The following is a 25,642-nucleotide window of genomic DNA, read 5'->3' on the forward strand; positions in this document are numbered from 1 at the left end:
CCGGCTGCTGAACTGACCCATCTAGCTTAACAAGGACTGAACTTATAGCCCCTTCAGTGGCAGATAAATATACCCACAAAGGCTCACCCGCCGCCGGTTTGGCAAGGACATGAAGCTCGGCAAGGTACTCCTTCAATTCTGTGAAAGCCTTCTCGCAATCCGGACCCCACTCAAATTTTTTCGCTTTACGCAAGGTCCGAAAGAATGGTAAGCTTCGGTGGGCGGACCTCGAGATAAAGCGTGCCAGCGCATCAATCCTACCTGTCAGCTGCTGAACATCTTTGGGTCCCTGGGGAGAGACCATATCTTGGATAGCTTGCACTTTCTCAGGGTTAGCCTCGATCCCCCTTTCTGTTACCATATAGACCAAGAACTTCCCACTCCTCACCCCAAAAATACACTTCTGAGGATTCAACTTCAGCCTATAAGACCTGAGGGTGGAAAAGGTCTCCACTAAGTCAGGTATGAGCTGGGTTGAATCCTTAGACTTTACCATGATGTCATCCACATACACTTCGACATTCCTTCCCACCTGCTCATAAAAGACTCTATCCATCAATCGCTGATACGTGGCTCCGGCATTTTTGAGTCCAAAGGGCATGACCACGTAACAGAAAGTTCCTTCAGAGGTGATGAAACTCACTTTATCCTGATCCTCCACAGCCAAAGGGATTTGATGGTACCCTTGATAAGCGTCCAGCATGCACAAATACTGATGTCCAGCTGTGGAGTCCACCAACTGATCTATCCGAGGCAAAGGATAACAATCTTTAGGACATGCCTTGTTGAGATCTCTGAAGTCCACACACATCCTCCACTTCCCTGAACTCTTCGGGACTAGGACAACATTCGATAGCCAAGTAGGGAATTGCACTTCTCGAATGTGCCCAGCCTCAAGCAATTCACCGACCTCTTTCTGTATAACTTTATCTTTCTCAGGCCCGAAATGTCTTTTCTTCTGTTTTACTGGGCGAGCATTCGGCAAGATGTTCAACCGATGCTCCGCCACATCCGGGGCCGTCCCAGTGAGCTCTTGAGCTGACCAAGCGAACACGCTGAGATTGGCCTGTAAGAAAGCAATGAGTTCCTCCCTAACCCTTAGGTCAAGGTCACGGGCTATTCTGAGCATTTTCTTTTCGGGTCCCAGCACTATGACCTCCGGTTCTTCCTCCATAACCTCCCAAACCTCCTTCCTCGCTACGGGCAACCCACTCCTCCCCCTTCTAATCATATTAACTTCCACCCGCGCCCTCTTCCCCTCCTCCTTCACCGTCCCTTCATAACACCGACGCGCGACCTTCTGGTCCCCGCACAAGACTCCCACTTCTTTCCCCACAGGAAACTTCAACTTCTGATGATACGTGGAGGCTACGGCTCTGAAATCCTTTAAGGCTGGCCGCCCCAAGATTCCATTATACGATGAGGGGGTATCCACCACGGTAAATGTTATCATCTTTGTTACCCGTCGAGGGTCGCGTCCCAAAGATAGGGGAAGAGTAATTTGACCCAGCGGCGGAATGGCATGTCCCGCGAACCCATACAGAGGAGTGGAGACCGGATCAAACTCGAACCCTTCCACCTTCATCTGATCCAACGTGCTCTTGAACAATATATTTACAGAGCTCCCATTATCAATGAAGATCCTTGCCACATCGTAGTTGGCAATAGTGGCTGTCACCACCAAGGCATCGTTATGAGGAGCCACGATACCTCGAAGGTCTTCCGGCCCGAAGCTGATGACAGGATCTTGGGGTAAGTCTGCACCCCTGGATATCTCAAAATTCTCCAACCTCCTCCCGTGTGCTTTCCGAGCTCGCCCAGAGTCTCCATCAGTAGCACCCCCCGAGATCATGTGAATCATTCCTCTCGTGGGGTGGTTATCTTCATCTGCTCTCCTCCTCGGCTCAACAGGTTCCCGAGGAAAATCCTGACCCCGCCCTTCTCTTCTCGGCTCTCCGACCCTCTGGTTGATCCAAGGAGGACCTCGACCTCTCCTAGGAGACGGGCGAGGTTTCGGTCGGTCCCCGGATGAGGATGCCTCTCGTTTGTCCGTCGGAGGCATCCTAACACCGCCCTCCGCTCTCTGCGACTTCTGCCACCTTCCCTCTGGCTCCTTCACCTCCATTACCTTATCGCGATTCCTGTTCAGAGGAACATGTGATGAGAATTGTCCTCTACTTCTATTTCTGTCCTCCTCCTTCTCCACTGAACCCCTCTTCCTACCTCCTATCTCTCCCCCCTCCATCCTACTTCCCCCGGGCCGCTGCTCCATCCTTCTATACCGTTGGGCATCCTCTAGATTTACATACTTCTCCGCCCGAGCCAGCAAGTCATCATAGCTCGACGGAGGCTTCTTGACCAGCGACTTGAAAAACTCCCCTCCCCTCAGTCCTTGTGTAAAGGCACTTATCATGATGTCAGGGGTAGCCGTCGGTATCTCCAGCGCTGCACTGTTGAAACGCTGGACAAATTCTCGCAAAGTTTCAGTCTCTTGCTGTTTCATCACGAACAAGCTCAAATAATTTCTCTGGTGCCTCTTGCTGCTGGCAAATCGGTGCAAGAAAGCTGTAGCAAAATCCTCAAAAGACTGTATGGAGTTGGGCTGCAGGGTGTTAAACCATTGCTGGGCTGACTTCACCAACGTGCCAAGAAACACCCTGCACCTGACTCCATCTGAATATTGGTGCAACAAAGCCGCATTCTCAAATCTCCCCAAGTGTTCCTCGGGGTCAGTATGTCCGTCATACTCACCAATGTTAGATTGTCGGAAATTCGGAGGAAGCCCTTCCTCCAAGATGGCTAGTGAAAAAGGGCTTCCTCTCTTGGGTACCGGCGCTCTGCTTCCTACCTGCTCCCTCAACCTCCGTATCTCCTTCCACATCTCCCCCATCTCACTAATCTCCCCAGTTGGGAGGGGTTGCGTCTCCTCCACCCTGCTCTGGTGGACTTCAACATTTTCCTCACGTTCCTGACGGGCGGCCTGTTCCTCTACAAACACAGACTCTTGATTCTTTTTCATGGCCTCCTCCACTGTCCGGGTGATAAATTGGCCCAACTGCTCCAGGGTCAAGTTCCCCACGTTCTCATTGGGATGGTTTTGCTCGACCCTTGTCTCGTGAAGGGGCTGCTCGGTTCTTGTCTCTTGACGAGGTTGTTCCTGTCTCGTCTCAAGACGCGGTGGTTCATGTCTTGTCTCAACATGAGACTGTTCGGGTCCCCTCTGAGGATGCGATGATGCTGAGGTAACTCTTCTACTTCCTTTCCTGCCTACCATCTCTACGTCTCAACTCAAGTCTTCCCACAGACGGCGCCAAGTGATACTCACGGGAAATTTCGTGTCCGATCCCAACGAGCGTCACTAGTTCAGACGTGGGCTTTAAGATCACCCTGAGCCTGAAATCAAGAATAAGACCGTTAGAAGGGGGCCAGGAGGGTGTCCTGGCGTAGCCCCTCCGACGCTCAAGTCAGAGACTGAGGATATATGGGAGGAGCAGCTAAGGGCGCTGCTGAAAACAATATAGTGAATGAATAATCATACGCTCAAACCTGGTATTTATAGGAGAATACCTGGGCTGCTCATGGGCCTTCACCTGTGGGCCCTAGAGATGGGCCGGGAGTTTGGGCCTGACCTTGATGGGTTCATCCATGGGGTATCAACACCGATAAAATTAAATGTCTAATATGATTTTTGAAGAAAATTTCATTCCATCTGCGATATTTTAACAATATATCCAAATGTGAACATTTATTTTCATAGGTAAGACATACTTTCATATGAGGATGAATATGAATATAAATATATGGATATGAACAAGTATTAAAAGAAAAAATTTAAAAAAATTTGATAAAATAATTAGGTAAAGATTTGAAATTTGTTAATGTCAAATAGATTTATTCAAATAAACCAATATAATTATAATTATAAATTTGAAATCTTTAATTTCCAATTCATCGATCTAATAAACCCTTAAGTTGCTCAGAAGTACATAAAAGGTTTTTGTCTTTTAAACTTGTGGGGAAAGGGTAGTTAATGTGGTGTATAATTGATTATTATAGCTATTTAAAGATGGTACGAATGATTATTTAACGGATGGTTAGTTATAATTAAGGGTGTTAATCGGTCGGTTCGGTTCGATTTTCGATTTTTTTTTCGGTTTTTTCGATTTTCGGTTTTCGGTTTTCGGTTTTACAAATATATAATCTGATATCCGAACCATTTTTATTCGGTTCGGTTTTCTACCGAAATGGTTCGATTATTTCAGTCGATTATTTCGATTTTGATACAATTATTTAAATTAATAAATTAAATATATTGTAAAATATAATATGTTATCTTTTTACATGATTTCTTAGTAAAACATTTAAATATAAAATTTATATGAATTACATAAACAACAATCAACTAAATATTATTCAAAATAATTCATCATTCACTAATATCATCTCAAAAAATATATAATAAAAATAAAATTATTAATTTAATTAAATTTTGATTTTTTCGGTCGGTTCGATTTTGACATATATAATTCAAAACCGAACCAAATAAATTTCGGTTTTAACATTTATATCTGAATTATAAAATTCGGTTTTTGGTTCGGTTCAGTGTTCAGTTTTTTCGGTTTGAATTTTCGGTTTTTTCAGTTTTATTCGAAGTTTAAACACTCTTAGTTATAATCGATTAATTTCGGTAGGCCATAAATAATTACATAAAATAAAGGCCCAATTTATTATTTATATATTTATTTCATTTAAATTTTTAATAAGCTCAGTTGGACTCGAGAGAGAGATTATGAATAGAATCTTGTTTGATCGATTTAAATTACAATAGAAAAGTTATTTTTATAGGAATATATTAATTTTCGTCGTTTAATAAATTATACAAATCATTAAAAAAATCAATTTATTATGAAAAATAAAATTTCCTACCTAACAATTGATGTTTTCCAGATTTATATTGTACATTTAATTAGAAGTCCAATAAGTTGGTCACAACTTTTCAAACCATTTGACAATTCTTTGAAGCTTTCTTAATTGATGTCTCCATTCTTATAATCATTAATCAAATTTTGATTAGCCGCCATGAGAAAATAATTCTAAACACGTAGAAATTTTAGTTTTTCCGAAATCAGAAAATGAAAATATTAATTTTTTAAAAATTTATATTTGCTTTTATTAATAATAAGATTTTTAATTTTCAAAAATACGTATGATATGGAAAATTGTTATATTGGTATTGTAAATTGGTCTACGCAATAGTAAGTTTGGTTATCTTGCAATTTTAGTACATTTTTCGTTGGGATGCTGGTGTAACTCCGGATGATATTGATATGAAATCTAACATTGTTAACATGTTATCAGATATTGCTGACTTGTCCGATATAACGTTATGTTAGTTTTCCACGAAAAATAGCTAATTTTTTTTAAAAGTAAAGTTGAAGAACTAAAGTTGAAAAATGGATAATGAAATGAATATTTTATTCCTATTTAATTTGTCTTTTATCTGAATAGAAAAATAAGAGTTTTGCATTCCTAGACTACTTTGACTTGATCATATAATAAGATTTATTCCTAGATAAGTTATTCTTGGTATTTATTCTACATGATTTAATTTAGGAATTTATACCTAAGATATACTATCCTAGATTTAAATAGAGTTTTATTCTTAATAAACTCTTGTTTCTATGTTTCTAGGATTTTGTTTCTATAGAAAGATAATTAGGTCAAATGAGATCTATATATGCGAAACATGGAGAGAAGAACCGTAGAGGATATTGATGCAACTGCTGGAGTTTTTCTCTGAGCATACACAAAGTTCAGAGTTGAAGATAATTTGCATGCTAAAGAATTTGAGTGATTGATTCAAGTATCACACTCGGGATAAATGTTGACTAATCATATAACCAAAATCATGCACATATCAACTTATAATATAAATTTGATCGTTTTCTTAGGACATTCTAGATAATCTTTGTTATATAATAATAATAATAGAAAATTAATTGTTTGATCAACTAACTTGTCTCAGTTTAAGTTTTCCATTAACTCATCAAAATTTTGGTCTTAATGTGCTATATAAATTTTAATTTCAAAATTTTGGATCAATTAGAAGATGATCGGTGTATTTGGTTGATTTAGTGACTTCAGACGTAAAGACCAAAACAAAGAAACAATTCAAATTATTGAATGAAAATCAAACTATTACAAGTTATAACTCGACTAAAATCCAAAACATACCAACTTACTAAGCAAAATTACAATTTTTTTCCTACCATTATGGCACATGAGAAATAAGAGAGACTAAATCAGAAGAAACCCGAACTAGAGAATGAAAATAGATATTATCCCAATACTAATTAATCAATTTTTTTAATTATCCATTGGCATTGCAAGCTTCTTTTTTTCTTTTCATTTCAAACCCAAATATATCAAATTAAAAAAAATATAAAATGCAAATATATATCCATATATAGATAAATCGAAATATTTAATTTTGTTGCCAAAAAAAAAACAAGAACCTGGAGTCACGAATTATGCCTTCCATTAGCTTTAAAAAATACATCCAATTGATATTTTACTATAATTAGTCTGATTTCACCGGGGTAGGATCAAGCGTTTGTTGTTTTTATGAAAAATTATAACTGATAATAATGTGTAATTCAAATATTTTAAACTATACAACAGCTCAAATATCACAATTAACAGTTATACACAACAAAATCAATTATTGCATATAACATTAAATTTTTTTTTGAAATTTAAAACACCACAAAGCTTAGTAAAGAGACTGGTAAAAAAAGTGATGCAAATTTTGAGTAGTATGCATATGTAGTCGTATCAATAATTGTAAAATTTAAAGCTATTCAATTTACTTATTAAATGCTATCCAATTATTGGGCTAGCTTGTGCAAGAACCACAGGCGTAGAAGGACTTTAAAGGATGCAACCCTGGAATCTTCACGAGTGAAATCCTTTGGCATTAATTAAATGATATACTCAACGTTTTTAATAATTTATTCAACAAAAATTTAATAATTTGCTTCAACGTTTTTAATAATTAATTATTTAATAATTTGCTTCAACGAATAAAATGAACAAAATTAATTTATTCTCCACGAATCAAGTTTTTATATTAAAAAGTACTTTAAAATTAGAATTCTTTTATCACAAAAACTTTTATGATACTCTCTCCTACTCGACTTGACACCTGACAAATATTATTTTTTATGTAAAAAATTGGACTATGTCGACTCATCTTATAATATTTGTTTATACATACATTTGACCAGTATTCACGATTATTAGTAGTATGAAATTTATCAATTATTTTTTTATTTGTTTCCATATTTGATTTTTTAAATTAATACTCTCATTGGTAATAAATATATATTGAGAAAATCTTATTTTTAGTCATGTAATTTTACCGTTTTGCGACTTTGGTTCTTTATGTTATCAAATTTCAGTTTTAGTCACGTATCTTCGGATTTTTTTGCAATTTTAATAATTTTTCACTGGGACTGCTTATGTGACATGAAACACATCAGTGCCACATCAACATTGCATTGGTGCTACACCAGCTCCACGTCAGGAAAAAAACTAAAATTGTCAATACAAAATAAAAATAGCATACTAAAACTCAAAATAGACAACATAAGATTGAAATCGCAAAGAGACAAACAAACATGAAAAAAAAAATTCCCATCTATTATTCTATGGATATGATATTGTTTAAAAATTGATGATAAAGTTTGCTAAAACTCTTAATGATATTTGATGGGTTATACCCAAAAGAGTAATATTACATGTACAATCAAATTGTACAATAATTCTTATAACATAAAAAATTCAAAACAAAAAATTTATTTATCAAAATCTCATGATAAATTCAATACAAAGCCTATAAGATAATAAAAAATCTTACCATATAATTATTGTAAATATCAATATATAAACTATATAATATGTTTGTTCTAACTTTACTCCAAAAATACACTCATTGAGTAGTATTCATAAATTCTCGCAGTCTATTTGATACCTGGTCCCATTTGGTCGAATCACAACACTGGTTCAACATTTATTATAAAATAATTGATTGAGCTCAGATTTTAATACCTATTATTGAAATTACATAAAAATTTATATAAGACTGTATCACGATTCAATTTTGTGAAATAAATCAAGTACTAACGTACAAATTATTTGGGTAAATCAAAATTTTAATTCACATTGACCACAATTTGATAGTCAAAATGCACTCTCGGGCTCATTCCCCTGCTAGAGCAATTACAAAATGGGATTATATGAAAACTAATTTGTAATCGTTCTTGTTTTATAAAAATGATTAATTCAAATTATTATATGAATTTATTATAATATATTATTAGCCAATTCATGAAAAATATTTTCTAAACCCAGTGCTCAAAATTTTTTTGAAAACACAAATCAAAATAATATTTTTAAATTCCAAATATCATAATACAAAATTTAATCATTAGAAACTTACATAAATAAATTTAGAAGACTAACTAGTGTGGGATACCGTACCGAAAATTGTATATTGTATATCGTACTGAAAATTACGATATAATTTTTTTATACCAATAGCGCACCGAAATTTTCGGTATACCGATTATACCGAAATTGTATGGTATACATAGATTTCGGTACGATATCGGTATATATCGTTTATACCGAAAAAACCTTATATTTTTAAAATTTTATAAATCTATTGTTTAAAAATATTGTATATTCTTAAATTTTTATATTATATATTGTTTCGATATTTCGTTATTATTGTATATATCGAAATTTTTAAATTTCATACCGGTACCGTACCGAAATCTTCGGTAAACCAAAAATTCGATGAATTTGGTATTTTTCGGTACGGTAATCTCGGTATTACGAAAATTCGATATTTTTTCTAATCCCTAAGACTAACCTTGATCCAAAAAACTTCTTTCCACTAATTTCATCGAGTTTATCCACCATCTTATCAGTTAAATAATGTTGTACAATGGGAACACATTTATCTCTACAATAATATGATATTGTCTATTTGAACATAAACTCTCATGGATTTTTTTTAACTTTACCCAAAATATCTCATATATATTTCAATCTTTTTGACCTTCTATCTCTTATATATTTTAAATGTAGAACTTTGGTAGAATTCTCAGCAAATTATTATCACAATCCCCAACCTCAACTCGAAGAAAAAATGCTTTATTTTCTACCATTTTGATTAATTTCAAGACCGCTCAAATTCTCGAAACCCCCTAGTTTCAAGATTTCTTCTGCCATTCCTAATCCATCTTCCTGTGCAGAAAATGGGCATTCAAGAAACTCAGCCAAACAGCGAAGACAAGACTGAGGATCGCGTTTCAAATCCTCAAATTTGAAGAAAAAGATCTTTTCTAAATTTTCCTTGCTTTGATTACAACACTGCAGAACATGATCCTAAATGGGTTCGAAAAGACTTACTCCAATGCAAAACTGGTCAAATACATGTGCTGATGCAAGAGAATTAGTTTCCATTTCTTTCAACCTCAATCTGTTAGTAAATGCCAAAGTGACACGAACTGAAAACATCCTTGGGGTTCCTGCACAGATACAAATTCTTGCATGCGTGGGTATCGCGTACTGATTCCGGAAAGTAAGACATGTTTGTGGAAAACAGGCGTGGAGTAGGGAAGAATTCGATATCCGGGACTTGATTATCGACATAGAGCTTGATTTCTAGGAACGGGACAGGATCACGAGGATTAACGGTACGCTGAGATCAAAGTGTGATTTTTGGAACGTGGGGGATATTTCTTTCGATTTACAAAGCTAAATATGATTGCCTTCAACCACGTATAGTGCCTGATTTAGGAGTGGAAACAAGAAAAACATCAGAATTTTTAGCTTGAAATTGTTTTTGACAAAAGATTGCTGATTGAAGAAATTTGGATGAATACCAGAAACCTTGGTATAGGTATATTCTCTCTTCTTGTAGTAAATATTTTGGAAGGGGCGTACAGACATGTTTTGTTGGTTTTTTCCCCCTGCGATCCAGTGAATATACATCTATATGGTACTGTATCATAACTCTTTCGTGTGAATAAAATCAAATAGTATATGTTATATCCGAGAGGTAGATGGAACCTTCCTCTATTTTCTTGGAAATATTAATGAGTAGATTCATTCGAATAAACAAATAATTATATGATTCATCAAAGATTATCAAGCACGCTCTGAGACTGAGGTTAGTCAACATGCAACGACGTTGTTTTAAAATCTCACCATCAAAAACAACAAGCCTCGTAGTACGTCCAAACCTAAACAAGTTTATAATTCATAATCAAACGTAAAATTGTCTTTACAACGAAAATTCTCGAAACGATAAAATCTATGCGGAAGAGTTTACAATGGAAAAACAAATAGAACCTAAAACGAACATAAATCTAAATTAAATTCGACCATCACCAGCCCCAAAATTGGTCATGTTCTTCTTCTTCTATCTGATCTTCAGGCTTATCTGGGAGAGAGAGTAAGGGGTGAGTGATATAGTCGTCACTCAGCAAGTGGGGGCCGTTCGAGCGTATACTTAACAAATATACATGAATTTCGAATAAAAACATACCATGCATAACATAATTCATATCATAAGCATATATATTTTTGGCATAGACACTGAGATTCATCTACTTTCCATTGTTTACTAATACTAGTCTCTAATTTTTACTCCTCTAAGGGGGCGAAGCCGTATAACGGTTACAATATCACCGTGTAAGGGCTATAAACATATCTTATATTGGGATTCTCAATCATATCATGTTGAATTATCACAGTGCCAGAACATAAAACATACAATAATCATATCAAGAAGAGGTAGAAACAGAATAACGTTGCTCGATCGAAACATTCAAAAACAAAATAATTCATACACCACATATTTTAAAACAAGCTCACTTACCTTAGGTCCTGAATGCTAAAAAAACGTGAAGGGCACTGCTTCTTCGCTAGGATTTCAAATCCTCCTTGGATCTGAACTACAGCTTCACTACTCGACAGAACTTGTAGTGCAAAAATTCGAAAATTCACCAGCACTTGGAGAACAACTTTTTCGAAAATATGGATTGTTTGAATGGTGTAAATTTCGAATGACATAGGTGTTGTATTTATAGAGGTGAGTTGAAAATCTTATCAAAACTCGTTGATAATCCTTCCAAAATTTCGAGATCTTTCTTCCATAATTTCGAGTCAATTATTCAATAATTCAAAATTTGTATCTTGAATTTTTTTTGAATAACATATATTATTTAATATTTTCGAATTTCTAATTATTTAACATAATACGAAGAATTCAAAAAATAATATCATATACATGTCTGTGATCAATTAATAATTACATCTCCAAAAATACTTGGATTTTCACATATTCCATGTCATCTATTGTTTCTAATTATATTTCATTTTCAACTTGCATAAATAAGCATTAGACACACATCATAAAAATTTAATTTGATTGTAACATATGAGCGACTCAAGGAAATACGCAACCAATATGAAAATCATGGGCTCGCATAGGGATGGCAAATTTTCCCACAGGTTTGGGGTCCCACGGGAGAAACCCGAAACGAGGATGGAGATCTCGATTTTTTCGGGTTCGGGGATTTTTTAAATCCCCGATGTAGTTCGGGAGGGTATGAGATTACTATCCCCACCCCCAAAATCCCGAACCCGCCCCGAAATTAATATCAATAATAAAATAATAGCATTATTGGTATTAATAATATAATAATAATAATATTTTTTCAAATATTAATAATAATAATAATATTATTATTATTATTGATATTAATATTAATATTATCTCTAATAATAATAAGTTTTGGTTTGAGAAAATCTCCGAATCTGTCATCGTCTTGCCATATTAATATTTTTGAAACGGGGATGAGGACGGGGATGTGAAGTTGATCCCCGAATTTTTGGGTTTGGGGATTCATCGAACCTGAAAAAGCGGGGATTGGGGCGGGTATGGGGGTGGGGATGGAATTCGGGAATGGGGATGGGGATGACAAACCCGCCCCGGCCCCGGCCCATTGCCATCCCTAGGCTCGCATCACTAAATGCACAACATCTCCATTAATTCTATTTGGTTGTTAGGTTTTAGTTGGTTATAAATATTAACGAAACGTGTAATTTCGCCAATATTAATTACCATGTATATATGTTAAGCAGTAGGTCTCTTGTGATACGCTCTCACGCACCGGTCAATTCTGCATATATTTAGAATAAAAAATAATATTTTTGACATAAAAAGTAATACTTTTTCATGGATGATCCAAATAGAAGATATGTCTCACAAAATTGACTCTGAGACCGTCTCACAAGAGTTTCTGTCTGTGTGAAGAGCAGTCATTAAATTTGAAGTTTATTTAAGACTCATCTTTAGATTTATTCAATTTTGATCTTTATATGCTTTTCTAAGACAAGTATATTGTGAGACCCGCAAAAAAAAATAATTAATTAAGAGATGTATTTTTTTATTACAGACATGTATAGGATATTATTTTCGAATTCTTTATATTATTGGAAATAAAACGAAATTCGAAAATATTGAATAATACATGGTATTCAAAATATCCTAAGCCAATAAATACACGAAATTCAAAAATCCAGTGCAGGATATACAATGAATTTCGAAATTCGGATGAAATATGGCATACAAGGCAATGTGTCAACTTAATTGGAAAGAATATATCGCATATAAGGAAGTTTTCTCGATAAAGAAGCTGACAAAATTTCAGTACAGTTCAGATACATTGCGAACCTGTGTAAGGAATCAGTCTACGTTCAACCATCCAGTCCATAAGCCACAAATTCGAAATTTTGCAATATATAGACACATTTTATTAATTATGGCACGATTTAAGTATGGAATGTATATCTCGATAATTAAAGAATAATTATCTCGCAATTTTGGAAGGAGTATCAACTGATTTATGGTAAGATTTTCACCTCGTCACTATAGAGAGGAGGACTCCCATCATTCGAAATTCACACCTTGGAATTTCGAAATTTCTCTCTTGCATCCTCCATAATTTCGAAGCAGCCTTCATCCTCGAGTAGCGAAGCTATGCCGTAATCCAGATCCGGAGGGAAGTTCGAATACCCAGCGCAACACCCTTCACGTTTTGTCAAGAAACATTGTAAGTGGACTTGTTTTAAATCCTTAATTTCGGTTATGTGTTTTCTTGTTTTCGAAAAATTCGGGCGAGCAATGTCATTCTGTTTCTACGTTTTTTTGTGCGATTTGGTACGTTTACGTGTTGGCACTGTGAGGATTCACTGAAAATGGGTGGGAATCCCAACATATGGCCCTTCACGGTGGGATAGAACCGTTTTATGGCCTCGCCCCCTTAGAGGATTAAAAATTAGGGACTGATATCAGTAAACCATAGAAGGTAGAAGAATCGCAGTGCTGTCATGATATGAATATGATGATATGTTATGAAAAGCATGATATGTTTATGTGTTATTTTAGGAAATTGTGTAAATATTTTTATATTGTGCTCAAACGACCCCCGCTTACTGAGTGACGACCATATCACTCACTCCTCTTACTCTACCCTCCACAGATAAGTCAGAAGAACATGTCGAATAAGAGTAACAAGACCAGTTTTGGGGCTGGTGAAATCGAGAATTTTAATTAGTTCGTCAATTCGTCGCTTATTTTATTGTAAACGCTTCCGCACGTTTCTATTTTATCGAGTTGTAAAGACAATGAACTTTTGGAAAATTGATGATAATAAACTGGTTTTGGTTTATACTGTACTACGAGACTGAATGTTTTTTGATCGTGTGGTTGTTAAATAACGCCGGTGTCATAACCCCGGTCCCGAGGTGTGACATATATTCAACTCGGCATATAAAAGCTTTGGTGGTTAAAGATCAACATCTGTTTATTTATTTCGCCACTTACGGAAATCACCATTCTAACCACCATATATCATAGGGAAGGTTAACGTTGATCGGTTCGATTTAGAATCATTTCTATTCAAACCGGTACATGTTTAAACCGGTTCTGAGAATTGTGATGAGTTATCCACTTCCATTGTGATTGATTATAACTATTATCATGATTCAGTCGAGTCTTGTTTGAGGCACCAAAGGGACCTAATTGAATTGAGCTAAATTAAGCTCTAATAATTTAATTTTTAAGTAATAACGAGATAATGACCAATTATAGTTTTCCCTTATTTATAAACATTGATCGCCCATGGAATTCCATCATATATCAATTACTACATTTTATATTCATGTCTTTTGCATTTATTCAAAGTATTTCTTCTTACAAAAAAATTAATGAATATTTCAATTTCGATGGTTAATTTATTGTATTTTTAAAGACAAACATACCCAACTCGGCATATTTAGACTTTTGAAAATAAATTATTGTACCAACTACCACTATCGAAAATAAGTATTCTACCAAGTGCCGACAACCTTTAAAAGATTAGCATCTTGGTCTTGGTCACTTTTGCAAAAATAAGTACTCATATATTATTATTATTTTTGGTCCGGTGAGTGAAATCTTCAATTACTCCGGGGTAGGGTTGGAAGTAGCACTCTGGGCAAATATGAAGAGATGAACATCATTTAGGGGCCATAAAAAATGTTTCCAGTGTGATCCCTCTAATGCTCAAATCAGAACTTGAACGAAGATGACAAAAATAAGTGTGAAATTCGTGTTTATCCCCATATCTTCGGGATTTCCTTCCAATCATGAGAGATTTGAACATTCATTCCCTTTTTTATCAAGATCTTGAAGATTCGATCGTTCATGGTCGGGAAACTGTACCCGGTTAGGTCCTTAAGCGGGTCGGGTGCTTTCACGATAGTGTTCAAGTAGGACCCCAATTAATATACCTCCGACCCTAGTTGGTACTTGGTAGTCTATGCCAGTTATGGGATCGGGTTGGACTTAATCATGAATGTAAGCCTCCATGAAATTTCAATAAGGCCCAGGTCAAATCTATTGTGAAAACACTAAGTAGAGCTAGCATTCTCGGCAACCATGCAAAACTAACAATTTCAAAATTCGGCATGATATTTCAGTAGCCAAGTTCAGGAGCACGAAATTCAGCAGTCGAATTAAATTCAGCGTCGCGAAGTTCCGCGGATCATTTCAACAGACCATCTGAAATCATGACAAATAATGACAGATAATGACCATTAATTGGGAAGCTGCCAGTAAGATTTTACCCTATAGATATGAATTTTTGAATTAGTATTGCACAAAATATGCAACATATAACTTAAAATTTCGAAACAAAGAGCAACTTTATTCTCTAGAAGCATTACAGTGATTATGACAAACAAATTTTCAAAAGCATCAACCGTTTTAGATACTTCATGGTTTTAAAAAAATATTGATTCCAATCTGGTCTCAATTTGGTTTCAATCCAACTTATTTCGAATTCGGTTTTAGATTTGAGTTATACTCTTAATCTGGTAAATCTGGAACCGATTCAATATGATATCATATAAGAATGACTTGGTTTCATCGCATGACAATCTCGACCAGTTTAATCATGTCTAGAACCAATCCGATTCGGTCGGTAACATGCCTATTTTCAACAAATATTTCTCACAAAAACTACTGATTACATTTAAATGTTTTCCTATATTCTTGACCGAACGATGAAAGTACATGTTTTATGTATAATAAACATGTACCAATATATTTCATTTTTAAGTCCCTAAAGGATAATATAACAAAATAAATAATAATAATAATAAGTTGATTTGCACGAATAGAATATATTATAACATTTTGTCGATGACTTTCAAATTAAAAACATTTTATCCAATGTACAATTGGAGTATAAATATAAACTCAAGCTCATGCCCACCTACCTACAAAGATGATGATGCCCACGTCGTTCATTTTTTTGCCCCTCTAATAACGAAAATATCATATTTTTTATTATATAATTATTTCATGTATCTTTATTAAAAGACGAATTAATCATATTTATATTTACAATAAAAAATAATATTTTTGATATAAATATATATGTCTTATAAAATTAACTTATGACACTGTCTCATATAAGTTTTTTATTTTTTTTATTTTTTTTTGTTATTTAGTGGATATTTCTTTAAAAAAATAAAATTTTTTTAAAATTTTAGCAAATAAATTTTCATTTTTTAATATTTTTCACTAAAAAAAAAACACAACATATTATTGGTGGCTTTCTCAGCTGTTCCTCCGTGCATTCTATTATTTTATGTATCCATTTGTGGTAAACGTTGTGTGGTTTATACGGCTGAGATTTCTCTGCCAACTTACATTCTTTTAAAGACCATCCCACAGGACATCCACGACGATGGATATTATCTAAGTCATGTCATCCAAATATCTTCTCCATTGAAATATTCACCATTGCACTCCATTGATTTGTGTGCCACAACAATACCCGGTTACAAATTTGTAACCGGATATTGTAATTTTTTTTTAATTTCTTGAAACAAGCGTGATTGAGACGCGCTTGTTTTTTGGGTCGAGTTTTTTTTTTTTGGGACGAGATGGGTCGAGATTCTTTTTTTTTTTTTTTTTCATGTNAAGTAATTAAAGTGGTTAAATGATTTTATTTAAATGAAAATAAAATATTAATTAAAGTGACAGTGTGATCTATAAATATTTGGTTGATGTGATATTTGATTGTGAAATATAAGATATTTGAGTAAAGAAATATTTGATTGATGATGTGAATTATGAGGTCACAAAAATTTAAAAGAAATATTTTTCTTATTGTCATACGAATTTCTCGTTATGATTACGATACGTGGATATAGAACTGACTGAGTCCCAGCTGCAAAAGTGTACTCTTCTTTCTTCTTTTTCCCTCATTTTTTATTTTATTTTATTTCTTTTCAATTTTATAACAATTTTTTGTTGACTCTCAAAGGGTATATTTCCCTTTTTGTATTTTGAAGATGATGCCGAGGTAAGCTACTTTTTTCATTGTCATTTCTGTTTTTATTGTATTTTTAGGTCTCTTTTAGTGAGTTTTCATCTAATTCAAATTTATGTTGTTTTTTCACTATCATATCTGATTATCGTGAATGAATTGCTAGGATTTTGTTCTGTTCTTTTTGGGTTTTTGTTTTCTTAATTTCTTTCTTGTTTTTGTGAAAACTTCAGTATTTTATATTTTTGCGGATTTGGTACAGTAAAATGTGTCAGACTTTTGGGGCAAATTTTATGTAAGTGAGATCATGTAGAAGTTGGAATAAATAATCATTTGAAATCGGGGGTTTGTTTAGATCTAACGTGGGCTCCTCATAAGCGGTACCGATGCGAAAAATGTGAACTTTTAGAAAAATAATATATAAATGATTAAGTGGGGATTGGGGTTTTGTACTTTAGGAAAAATGGGATTGAAATGTGACATATTTTGGGTGTTAAAGTTTTGTTGAGATGTCTGGAAAGGTGTTTACTTTTCTTGTCTTGTTCTTCATATTCCGACGAAGGGAAGATTCCAGAGCTTGCGCCACTGTCCATACAATAATAAGGAAAAAATGTGTTTTTTTCTTTTCTTTTTCCTAAATGTTCTTGCTTGAAACCATTGCCCTGTTTTATTACATTGTGGATTTGTGCAGTTTCTGCTTGACCTATTTTGAAACTTCGTTTGTTTATTTTCATAATATCCGAGGCTATAAATGGTTGTGCTTATAAATGGACTTATAAGAAACCAATGCAACACTCTTTTAACTTTATTACCTTCAATTTTTTACTCCATTAGATCTGGAATTTAAACTGGTAATGATTTGATTTCCTGGAAGTGAAATCAAGAAATTGGAGGTCTTTGTTAGGCATGAGCTTTCTTTTTTAGATATATGTTTTGGACTTCTATTATGATTTGTTCATCTGGAATTTAAAGTGATAATGATTTGATTTCCTGGAAGTGAAATGAAGAATTTGGAGGTCTTTGTAAGGCATGAGCTTTCTTTTAATATATATCGAACTTCTGTTATGATTTGATTCACTAGGTGTAGCTACGACGCGGACAAGATCATAAAATTTCTGTCATTTGGTAGAATCATGAAGTTAGATGTTGAGAAGGTTAAATAACTATCATTCAAATGAATAAAATAAGTTTTGTTCCAATGGATATAGCTTGAGATAGGCTCTATTCAACCTACATCATCTTTGGGTGGATTTGTTTGGCGGAAATGGTGTTTAGTTTATATTTTTTGCAACCAGCAATACTTACATTCCACAGTTAATGCCACATTGATGCTTGTGCTGCATGAATTTATTTATTTTCAGCTAGTGATTTCATCTTTAGGTTACAGAGCCCTTTTCGTGTTCTTTGGAACATCGTGACAGACTAGTGTTTTATCGCAGAACTCTTGTTTCTGAACCACTTAATGCAACCGACGGTGTCTTTGACATGCTTAGGGAAACATGAACACGAAGGAAAATCGGTGAAATACGTTTTATGATTCTAGAAGGATTGGTGAGGAAGCTGATCCCCTGTCTATTGGAGGTAAAGAGATACATCGATTGAATGATTCTGAAAGGGGCAACAGCCCTTTAGCATTTGAGGTAAATGGTGAAAACGGCATCGCCAAACTAAAGTTTTTGGAAGATTTATTTGATGACAACGGACGTGTAAGTATGGATTCTCTTAGAAGCGAAGATTCGAGTGAAACAAAAGGTCAAAGTTTGCAGAACAGTAAGAAAAGAGATTCCCGCAATTCTACCTCAGTGCAAATTACTATTTCCGACTTGTTTGAGGCAGATGAGGGTTTGTACACCGATAAAAATGTTTTGGAATGTGAAGTGCCTCAGTTGACAGCTTGGTACAAAGAGACTAGTAATGGCCACATTGTGAAGGACATATGCGTCGATGAAGTGGTGAATGTGAAGGAAAAAATTTTGATCGAAAGTTACGAGGTCAGGACTCTAACCGAGGCTTCAGAAGAGGAATCTTTCGTAGAAAAAAAGCTTCTGGTTGAAGAGTTCGGTACACGAAGTTTCCTTAGATCTTTTATAAGCTTGTTGGAGGATCAGGGAAACAAACCTTTGCAGCCGCTTCATCAAGTATGTGACACTAACTTTGCATGTTGCGTCATACTCTCTTCAATATAAACTACAATTATGCTATATTTTGAACCTAGTAAGTATTTAAAAATGGTTGGTGCAATTTTCTGGGATGCAGGACTTTTCCAAAGATGAAGTTTCTGAGAGTCCTTCAACCTTATCAGCAGAAGCCAATCCGAAAGGAGAGAACCAACCTGCCGACATACCATATGATAGTGAGATCGAAAATGGAAGCATTACTTTCAATTTCAAGTACCCTGCACCGGGGGAATCAGGAAATGCAAATGGGAGTATGGAAAATATAAAAGAAAAGTTGGAATTGGATGAATCAAGCAATTTTATCGAGAATACCAACCATCATGTAGACGATATATCAGATACTAGAAGTACTAGCGTAGTTCAGTGCTCTAACGCGACGGACAACACAGGAGACATCCGTGGACAAGCACTTAACATTAAAAACGTTACTTCTGGTAATGCTTCCGAGCATGACCGAGTTCAAGGACCTAGCTACAGGAGCATGAGAACTGAAATTTCTAATGTAGAATCCCTTGATCACAAGTGCGTCAACTCTAATGATCTTTCTATACGGACTGCTGATCCACATGTTACCAAGAAAGACCACAAGAACTTGGATGATGTTTCAATTGTCAGCCCAGCGCATTATGATGAAGGAGAGTCGAGTTTCTCTGCTGGAGGTCTTACTACGTATTCGGAGCCAATATCACATTCCGGGAACCTCTCCCTTCGGTCTGATAGCAGTGCTACCAGTGGCAGATCTTTCGCTTTCCCAATGTAAACTTTTGTCACTTTATCACTTTCATATCCTTCCCACGTTAGATTTCTTTAGCTTTCTTTCTTTTGTTTTGCAGATTACAATCTGAATGGAATAGCAGTCCAGTAAGAATGGCAAAAGGTGATAGGAGACATTTTCGGAAACACAAGGGTTGGAGATCAGGTCTTCTTTGCTGTAGATTCTAAAACCTCATATATCATTTATAGGTGTTGCTAAACCATATACAGGTGCCAGTATTTTTTCATTAACGTTTTGAATATTTAATTATGGTTTCAAATATTTCTGAGGCTCAGTCCGATCGATCCGAGTTTGTGAACATGGAGTTGTTGAGTGTGTCTGATATGTTGTTTATTCTTCGACATCATATTTAGTGGTAGTACAGTATATGTACTATGTAGGGTCTCTTATTGTTTGGTATACGTGCTCAAATTCCGTTAACATCTTGTAGATGTGTGGTATAATTTTGCAGAGCTGAGAACTGGAGTGCTTCCTTGATCTTGTCATTAAAACCAAAATCTGAATCTTTTTCCAACAAACTGCACAAGAGTTTAGTTATTAAAACGACAATAAAACCCAGTATGTCTAAGAAAACTCCGAATGCCCTTTACATTCTTTAGGTGGTGGAAGTTTATTTATTGCAACCTCCTTAGCTCTGTTCGTCTCATTCGGAGAGACTGTGTCAAAAGCACAATACCATATTGTATCGTAAAATGAAAATTTTCCCAATTCAACATCAGATTTTATCTACACATCTCTGCAAAACAAATGTTAAATTATGAAAGCAATTATCAAAGTTAGAGCCAAATACCGAAAAATCATCCATGAATATCTCCATGACATCCTCCATATCTGAGAAAATCGTCATCATACACCACTGAAAAGTGGTCGATTCATTGTAAAGACCGAACGACATCCTCCGATATGCATATGTCTCATATGGCACGTGAATGTGGTCTTTTCTTGGTCCCTGACTGATCACAATCTGGTTGTATGTTGAATATTCATCCACAAAACAATAATATTGATAATCAGATAACATGTCAAGCATCAAATCAATGAATGGAAGTGTAAGTGGTCCTTCCTCGTGGCTTTGTTGAGTTTCCTGTAATAAATAACTCGCCATCCGATTATTGTCCTGGTAGAAATTAGTTCGTTATTATCATATTTTACCACTGTCATTCCACTTTTATTTAGCACAACTTGTACTGGAGAAACCAATGAACTATCTGAAATAGGATAAATAATGTCATCATTTAACAGTTTTTGTACCTCTATCCTTACTCATTATCTCTTTCAATGCTGGGTTTAACCTCTTTTGATTATCAACACAAAGGATATATGATTCTTCCATCAAAATTTTGTGCTGATAATATATGGACTTATACCCTTAATATAATAAATCGATTAACCCAATGCAGATTTGGATTCTCTCAAAACATGCAATAATCTTTCTTTCTCATTTGAAGTAAGAGAGGATGAAATTATTACCGGATATGATGATTTCTCACCCAAAAATGCTTAGCAGTGATGGTTAGGCCGTACTTTCAATTCAGGAGCGGGTTCAGACATTTCTTCCAGTGGCTCTTCCCTTGGATCATCCTTTTGGATATTTTTTTTCCCATCTCTTCAAGGACTAGAATTTGTTCTTTAAGATCCCAATCATCTTCCTCCACAGACATTGCTGAATTCACATTGCACCTTTCCATTGCATCTTCCACCTTTGTTCCTTCACCAAATTTATTCACACAAGAATCCATAATGTTAATTCTACTACATTTTCTTACCTCATCATGGAATTTGATGGCACTATAGATGTTGAACGTGACAACTTCACTACCAACACATAGAGTCAATTTTCATTCCTGCACATCGATTAAGGCTCTTCCAACGGAAAGAATGGCCTCCCCAATGTCAATGGAACATCTCGGTCTTCTTCCATGTCTAATATTACAAAATCAGGAGGAAAAATAATATCTACTTTTACCAGTACGTCCTCGAAAACTCCTCGAGGATAAGTGAGTGATCTATTAGCCAGCTTCAAGGTGATCGTAGTAGGTTTCACTTATCCAAGCTCAAAGTCCCTGAAAATAGACAAAAATATTAAATTTACTTGCTCCTAAATCACAAAGTACTCTGTTAATTGAAGAACCACCAATAAAACATTGAATAATGAAACTCTCTAGATCATATAGATTCTGTGGTAGCTTCAGTTGCAAGATTGTACTGCATTCCTCTGTCAACTTCACAGTTCAAAATATGCTTACTTCTTTTTCCTGAACATCACATCCTTCATGAATTTTGCGTAGTTATGAATTTTCTCCAAAGCATCAACAAACAAGATGTTGGTGTGAATTTCTTGAAGATATCAAGAAACTTAGAAAACCGCTCGTCCAAAACTTTCTTCTTAAATTGTCGAGGATATGGTAAAATGGCTTTCAATGCAACCGGTTTCCCTGGCACAATCACAAGCTCACTAATTTCATCACTCTTCGATTGCTCTACTTCCACCTCAGTTTCTTCCACTTGCTTATCCGCATTGGATTTGCAACTCCAATCTCTTTTCCACTCATCAAGGTAATGACTTACATTGTTCCTTTGGGTTCACCTCAGCATTGCTAGGAAAAAAATCCTTTCTGGTGGCTATTTAAAGCACTTGCCAACTTACCAATTTATGTTTCAAGATATTTTATAGAAGCACCCGTATTGTTCATATGAGTCTCAATATTATTCAGCCTATTCTCACTCATCCCCATTCTCTTCGAAGATTCTGAAACGAAAGTGCTCACTAAATCCTCTAAAGATGGTCTACCTTCACTTTTTTTTTTTATTATTGAACCCTAGTGGTGGATTCAATACATTCTTGTTACTGGCATAAAAAAAATTCATGATTACATAAGCTAGGATGATAATGATTTGGCAAAAGGTTATCTCGATAGCCACCAAATTTACGGTTGTTTGCATATTGAGCTTACTCCATTGTTGCACCCATGTCAGTAGAAGTCATTCCAGTCGCCACTGCAACTGATTTAGTTGCTGAATTTCCCTTGCTTACTGCCGCCAATTGTGTAGCTAGGCCTGTCATTTGTGCAAAAAGTTCATTGAAAGAGTCTACTTCATAAACTCAAGCTGGTTTTCTCGTCATAGATATCACACTTGGCCACTAGTAACTGTTGATGGTCATTTGCTCAAGCATCTCCTATGCATCCTCGGGAAGTTAGGCAAAGATAGTCCCGCCAGTTGCCGCATCTACAAACATACTTGTTTGTCCATTCAAATCATTGTCAATCTGCACTCAGTCTTCAAAGTTATGGTTTGGGCATTTCCTCAACAATTCTAGATATCGCTCTCATGCTTCATACAGCAGTTGTTCATAATCATGTTGTCTGATTGCTGTGATCTCGATCTTTAGTTGAACTGACTTTGCTGGTGGAAAATACTTGGTCAGAAACTTTGAACCCACATCAACCCATGTTGGATGCTCCCCAAAGGATAAGATTGCAACCAACTATGTGAACTATTCCTGAGAGAATGGGAACAGTCGTAGTATAATAGTATATTCAATAACGTTGTTAATCTTCACCATATCAGCTATCTCTAGAAAAGTACGTAGTTGAAGATTTGGATCCTCAGAAGCATAACCCCCAAACTGGTTTTGCAGCACCATGTTGATCAACTCCTGTTTCAGTTCAAAGTTGTTGGCATTGATCGTCCCACGAGCAATTCCTGAATAGTTGACATTGATCACCGGTTTAAATTGATATCTGATATGCAACACTCCTCCATTGTTGTTCTCTATGTTTTCAGCCATTTGTCTCAGTTCTTATCTTTGTGTTTTTCTCAATGCTTTAGCAGTCTTTTCAATCTCCAGATCAAAAAGCAACAAATCAATATTTTGAGTTTTTCGCATCAACGGCAAGACAAAGAGAAATAATTCCATAAAATAAACTCTATATTAAAATCAAGAGTAATTGGTAACAATATCAATGCAATTCAAATGATATTTGTTACTCGGAAACAGTGCCAAAAACTTGTTGTATGATTTCTTACCGTAAGTACACGTTGTCAAGTTTTAGTACGTGGTAGACTAGGAATATTGTCCCACAAAAAATGAACAATTCAATATTATAATAAGTTATGTAGTTAAAATAATATTAACTTTATTCAGAAAATCAAACTTGAAAATTATAATGTAAAATAAAATTGCAGTAGATGAAACTAAATAACCAGATTAGCAATGATAAAATAAGTGAGATATAAATTATAAATGTTCGATTTCATTTGACCATCCACTATGTTTAATTTCTACCAATGTATGCATCATAAATTTCTTTAGTTTACTAGCAAAAAATTCTCAATCTTTCCTTCTCCATTCCCATGTGACAAGTAGAAGTTTATTATCAAATATCGATTTCAATATTCATATTCAAAATCAAATATCAAATAACATAAAAAACACAATAATTCTTATATATCTTACAAGCTAGAAAAAGTAACTGCTACCGACTGCCTATAAATTATGGGTAATTCTCTAACTATCTAACTAGAAGTTACTGTTGTGAGCTAATCTTGAGTTTAATAACTAGTTTCTAGAATGAACAATCATGGACAAAATGGATCTTACAGAAGAATTCTAGAATTTTTACGAAGATATATTTTTATCCACTAACTTGGCCAATATTTGGTTGAGTATGTCTCATATGAGATGATATCAATGATCTATATATATGAGACGAGTCTACCTAGTCTATATATACAGCAAAAAAAAATATTTTTGAATTAAAGTTAATAATTTTTAATAGATCGAGTCAGACATATGTCTTACAACTCATAGAAGTTTTTATCTTTGGCCCATTAAGCTTTCAAATTATAATATTGGTGTACTAAATTTTAGTATTCGAAATATTTGGTTCAATTACCGACGTAATATAAGACAATTCAGCATATTTCGGTACTATGTAAACACTTTTTTTCAATATCATCAAAATTTTTTGATATGATGTCATGTTAGTATTGTCATTTCAGCATTATGACGAAATATGGTTGAAATTAAAAACAAATGAAATTTAGAGCACCAAAACTTTGAAACTTAGTTGTCACGCCCCAGAACGGGGGTTGGTTGACACCGGCGTTGCTCTCCAATTTACATTCGAAAACAACAAGCCTCAGAATTACAGAATTTTCAGAAACCAGTCTTTTATTCACAATACTGAATATTCATTGTCTGATACAACTCAAATAATAATGTTTTACAGCGGAAATGTAAAACCAAATATAACATTGTCTTAACAAATGCAGCGGACTACACATAAATTAGAACTGATAACAACGGTCTCCTTCACCAGCCCCAGAATTGAATCTGCTCTTCTTCTTCTAGCTTTTCTTCCTCGTTCTTATCTGAGATGGGTTTGGTGGGTGAGTGATGTAATTGTCACTCAGTAAGCAGGGGCGGGAATAACTCCCAGTTTTTAAACAACATTTTTACAGAAACAGAAATACAATAATATACAGAAAACTCTTGTTTCCAGAACAGGAATCAGAATTTAGAAATCAGAATTAGTAAGCACTGAGCACGTTAGTGAATTTCATGGCTAAACTGATATCAGACCCCTATATGTTCTCTCCTCTAAGGGGTGAGGCCAGAATCAGAATCAGAATTCAGAAATGTTCAGAATATATATTCCTACCATTAGTTCACTAGGGAGTTTCAGTGCTTCAAAATCACATATCATATATCAGAAATCAAACATTCA

General features: G+C 35.0%; 2 protein-coding genes and 1 pseudogene across 2 annotated transcripts in view; 1 reads left to right on the forward strand and 2 right to left on the reverse strand.

Moving 5' to 3' along the window:
* LOC140990172 (uncharacterized) overlaps window positions 1-3,019 on the reverse strand; it is a 3,507-nt gene extending 488 nt beyond the window's left edge. The window contains exon 1 of the mRNA XM_073459751.1: window positions 18-3,019. Coding sequence (XP_073315852.1) covers window positions 18-3,019 — 3,002 coding nt within the window. The remainder of the gene's footprint in view (window positions 1-17) is intronic.
* Window positions 3,020-8,213: 5,194 nt separating this feature from the next.
* On the reverse strand, window positions 8,214-10,081 carry LOC140990173 (cytosolic sulfotransferase 11-like; annotated as a pseudogene).
* A 6,771-nt stretch (window positions 10,082-16,852) lies between these two features.
* On the forward strand, window positions 16,853-20,330 carry LOC140990611 (uncharacterized). The gene is made up of 4 exons (XM_073460388.1): window positions 16,853-16,994; window positions 18,398-19,096; window positions 19,215-19,891; window positions 19,969-20,330. The coding sequence occupies exons 2-4, from the start codon at window positions 18,671-18,673 to the stop codon at window positions 20,075-20,077; spliced, it is 1,212 nt and encodes a 403-aa protein (XP_073316489.1). The 5' UTR covers window positions 16,853-16,994; window positions 18,398-18,670; the 3' UTR covers window positions 20,078-20,330.
* The last annotated feature ends 5,312 nt before the right edge of the window (window positions 20,331-25,642 follow it).

The sequence above is a fragment of the Primulina huaijiensis genome, chromosome 12, assembly GCF_012295235.1.
Source record: "Primulina huaijiensis isolate GDHJ02 chromosome 12, ASM1229523v2, whole genome shotgun sequence".
NCBI lineage: Eukaryota > Viridiplantae > Streptophyta > Magnoliopsida > Lamiales > Gesneriaceae > Primulina > Primulina huaijiensis.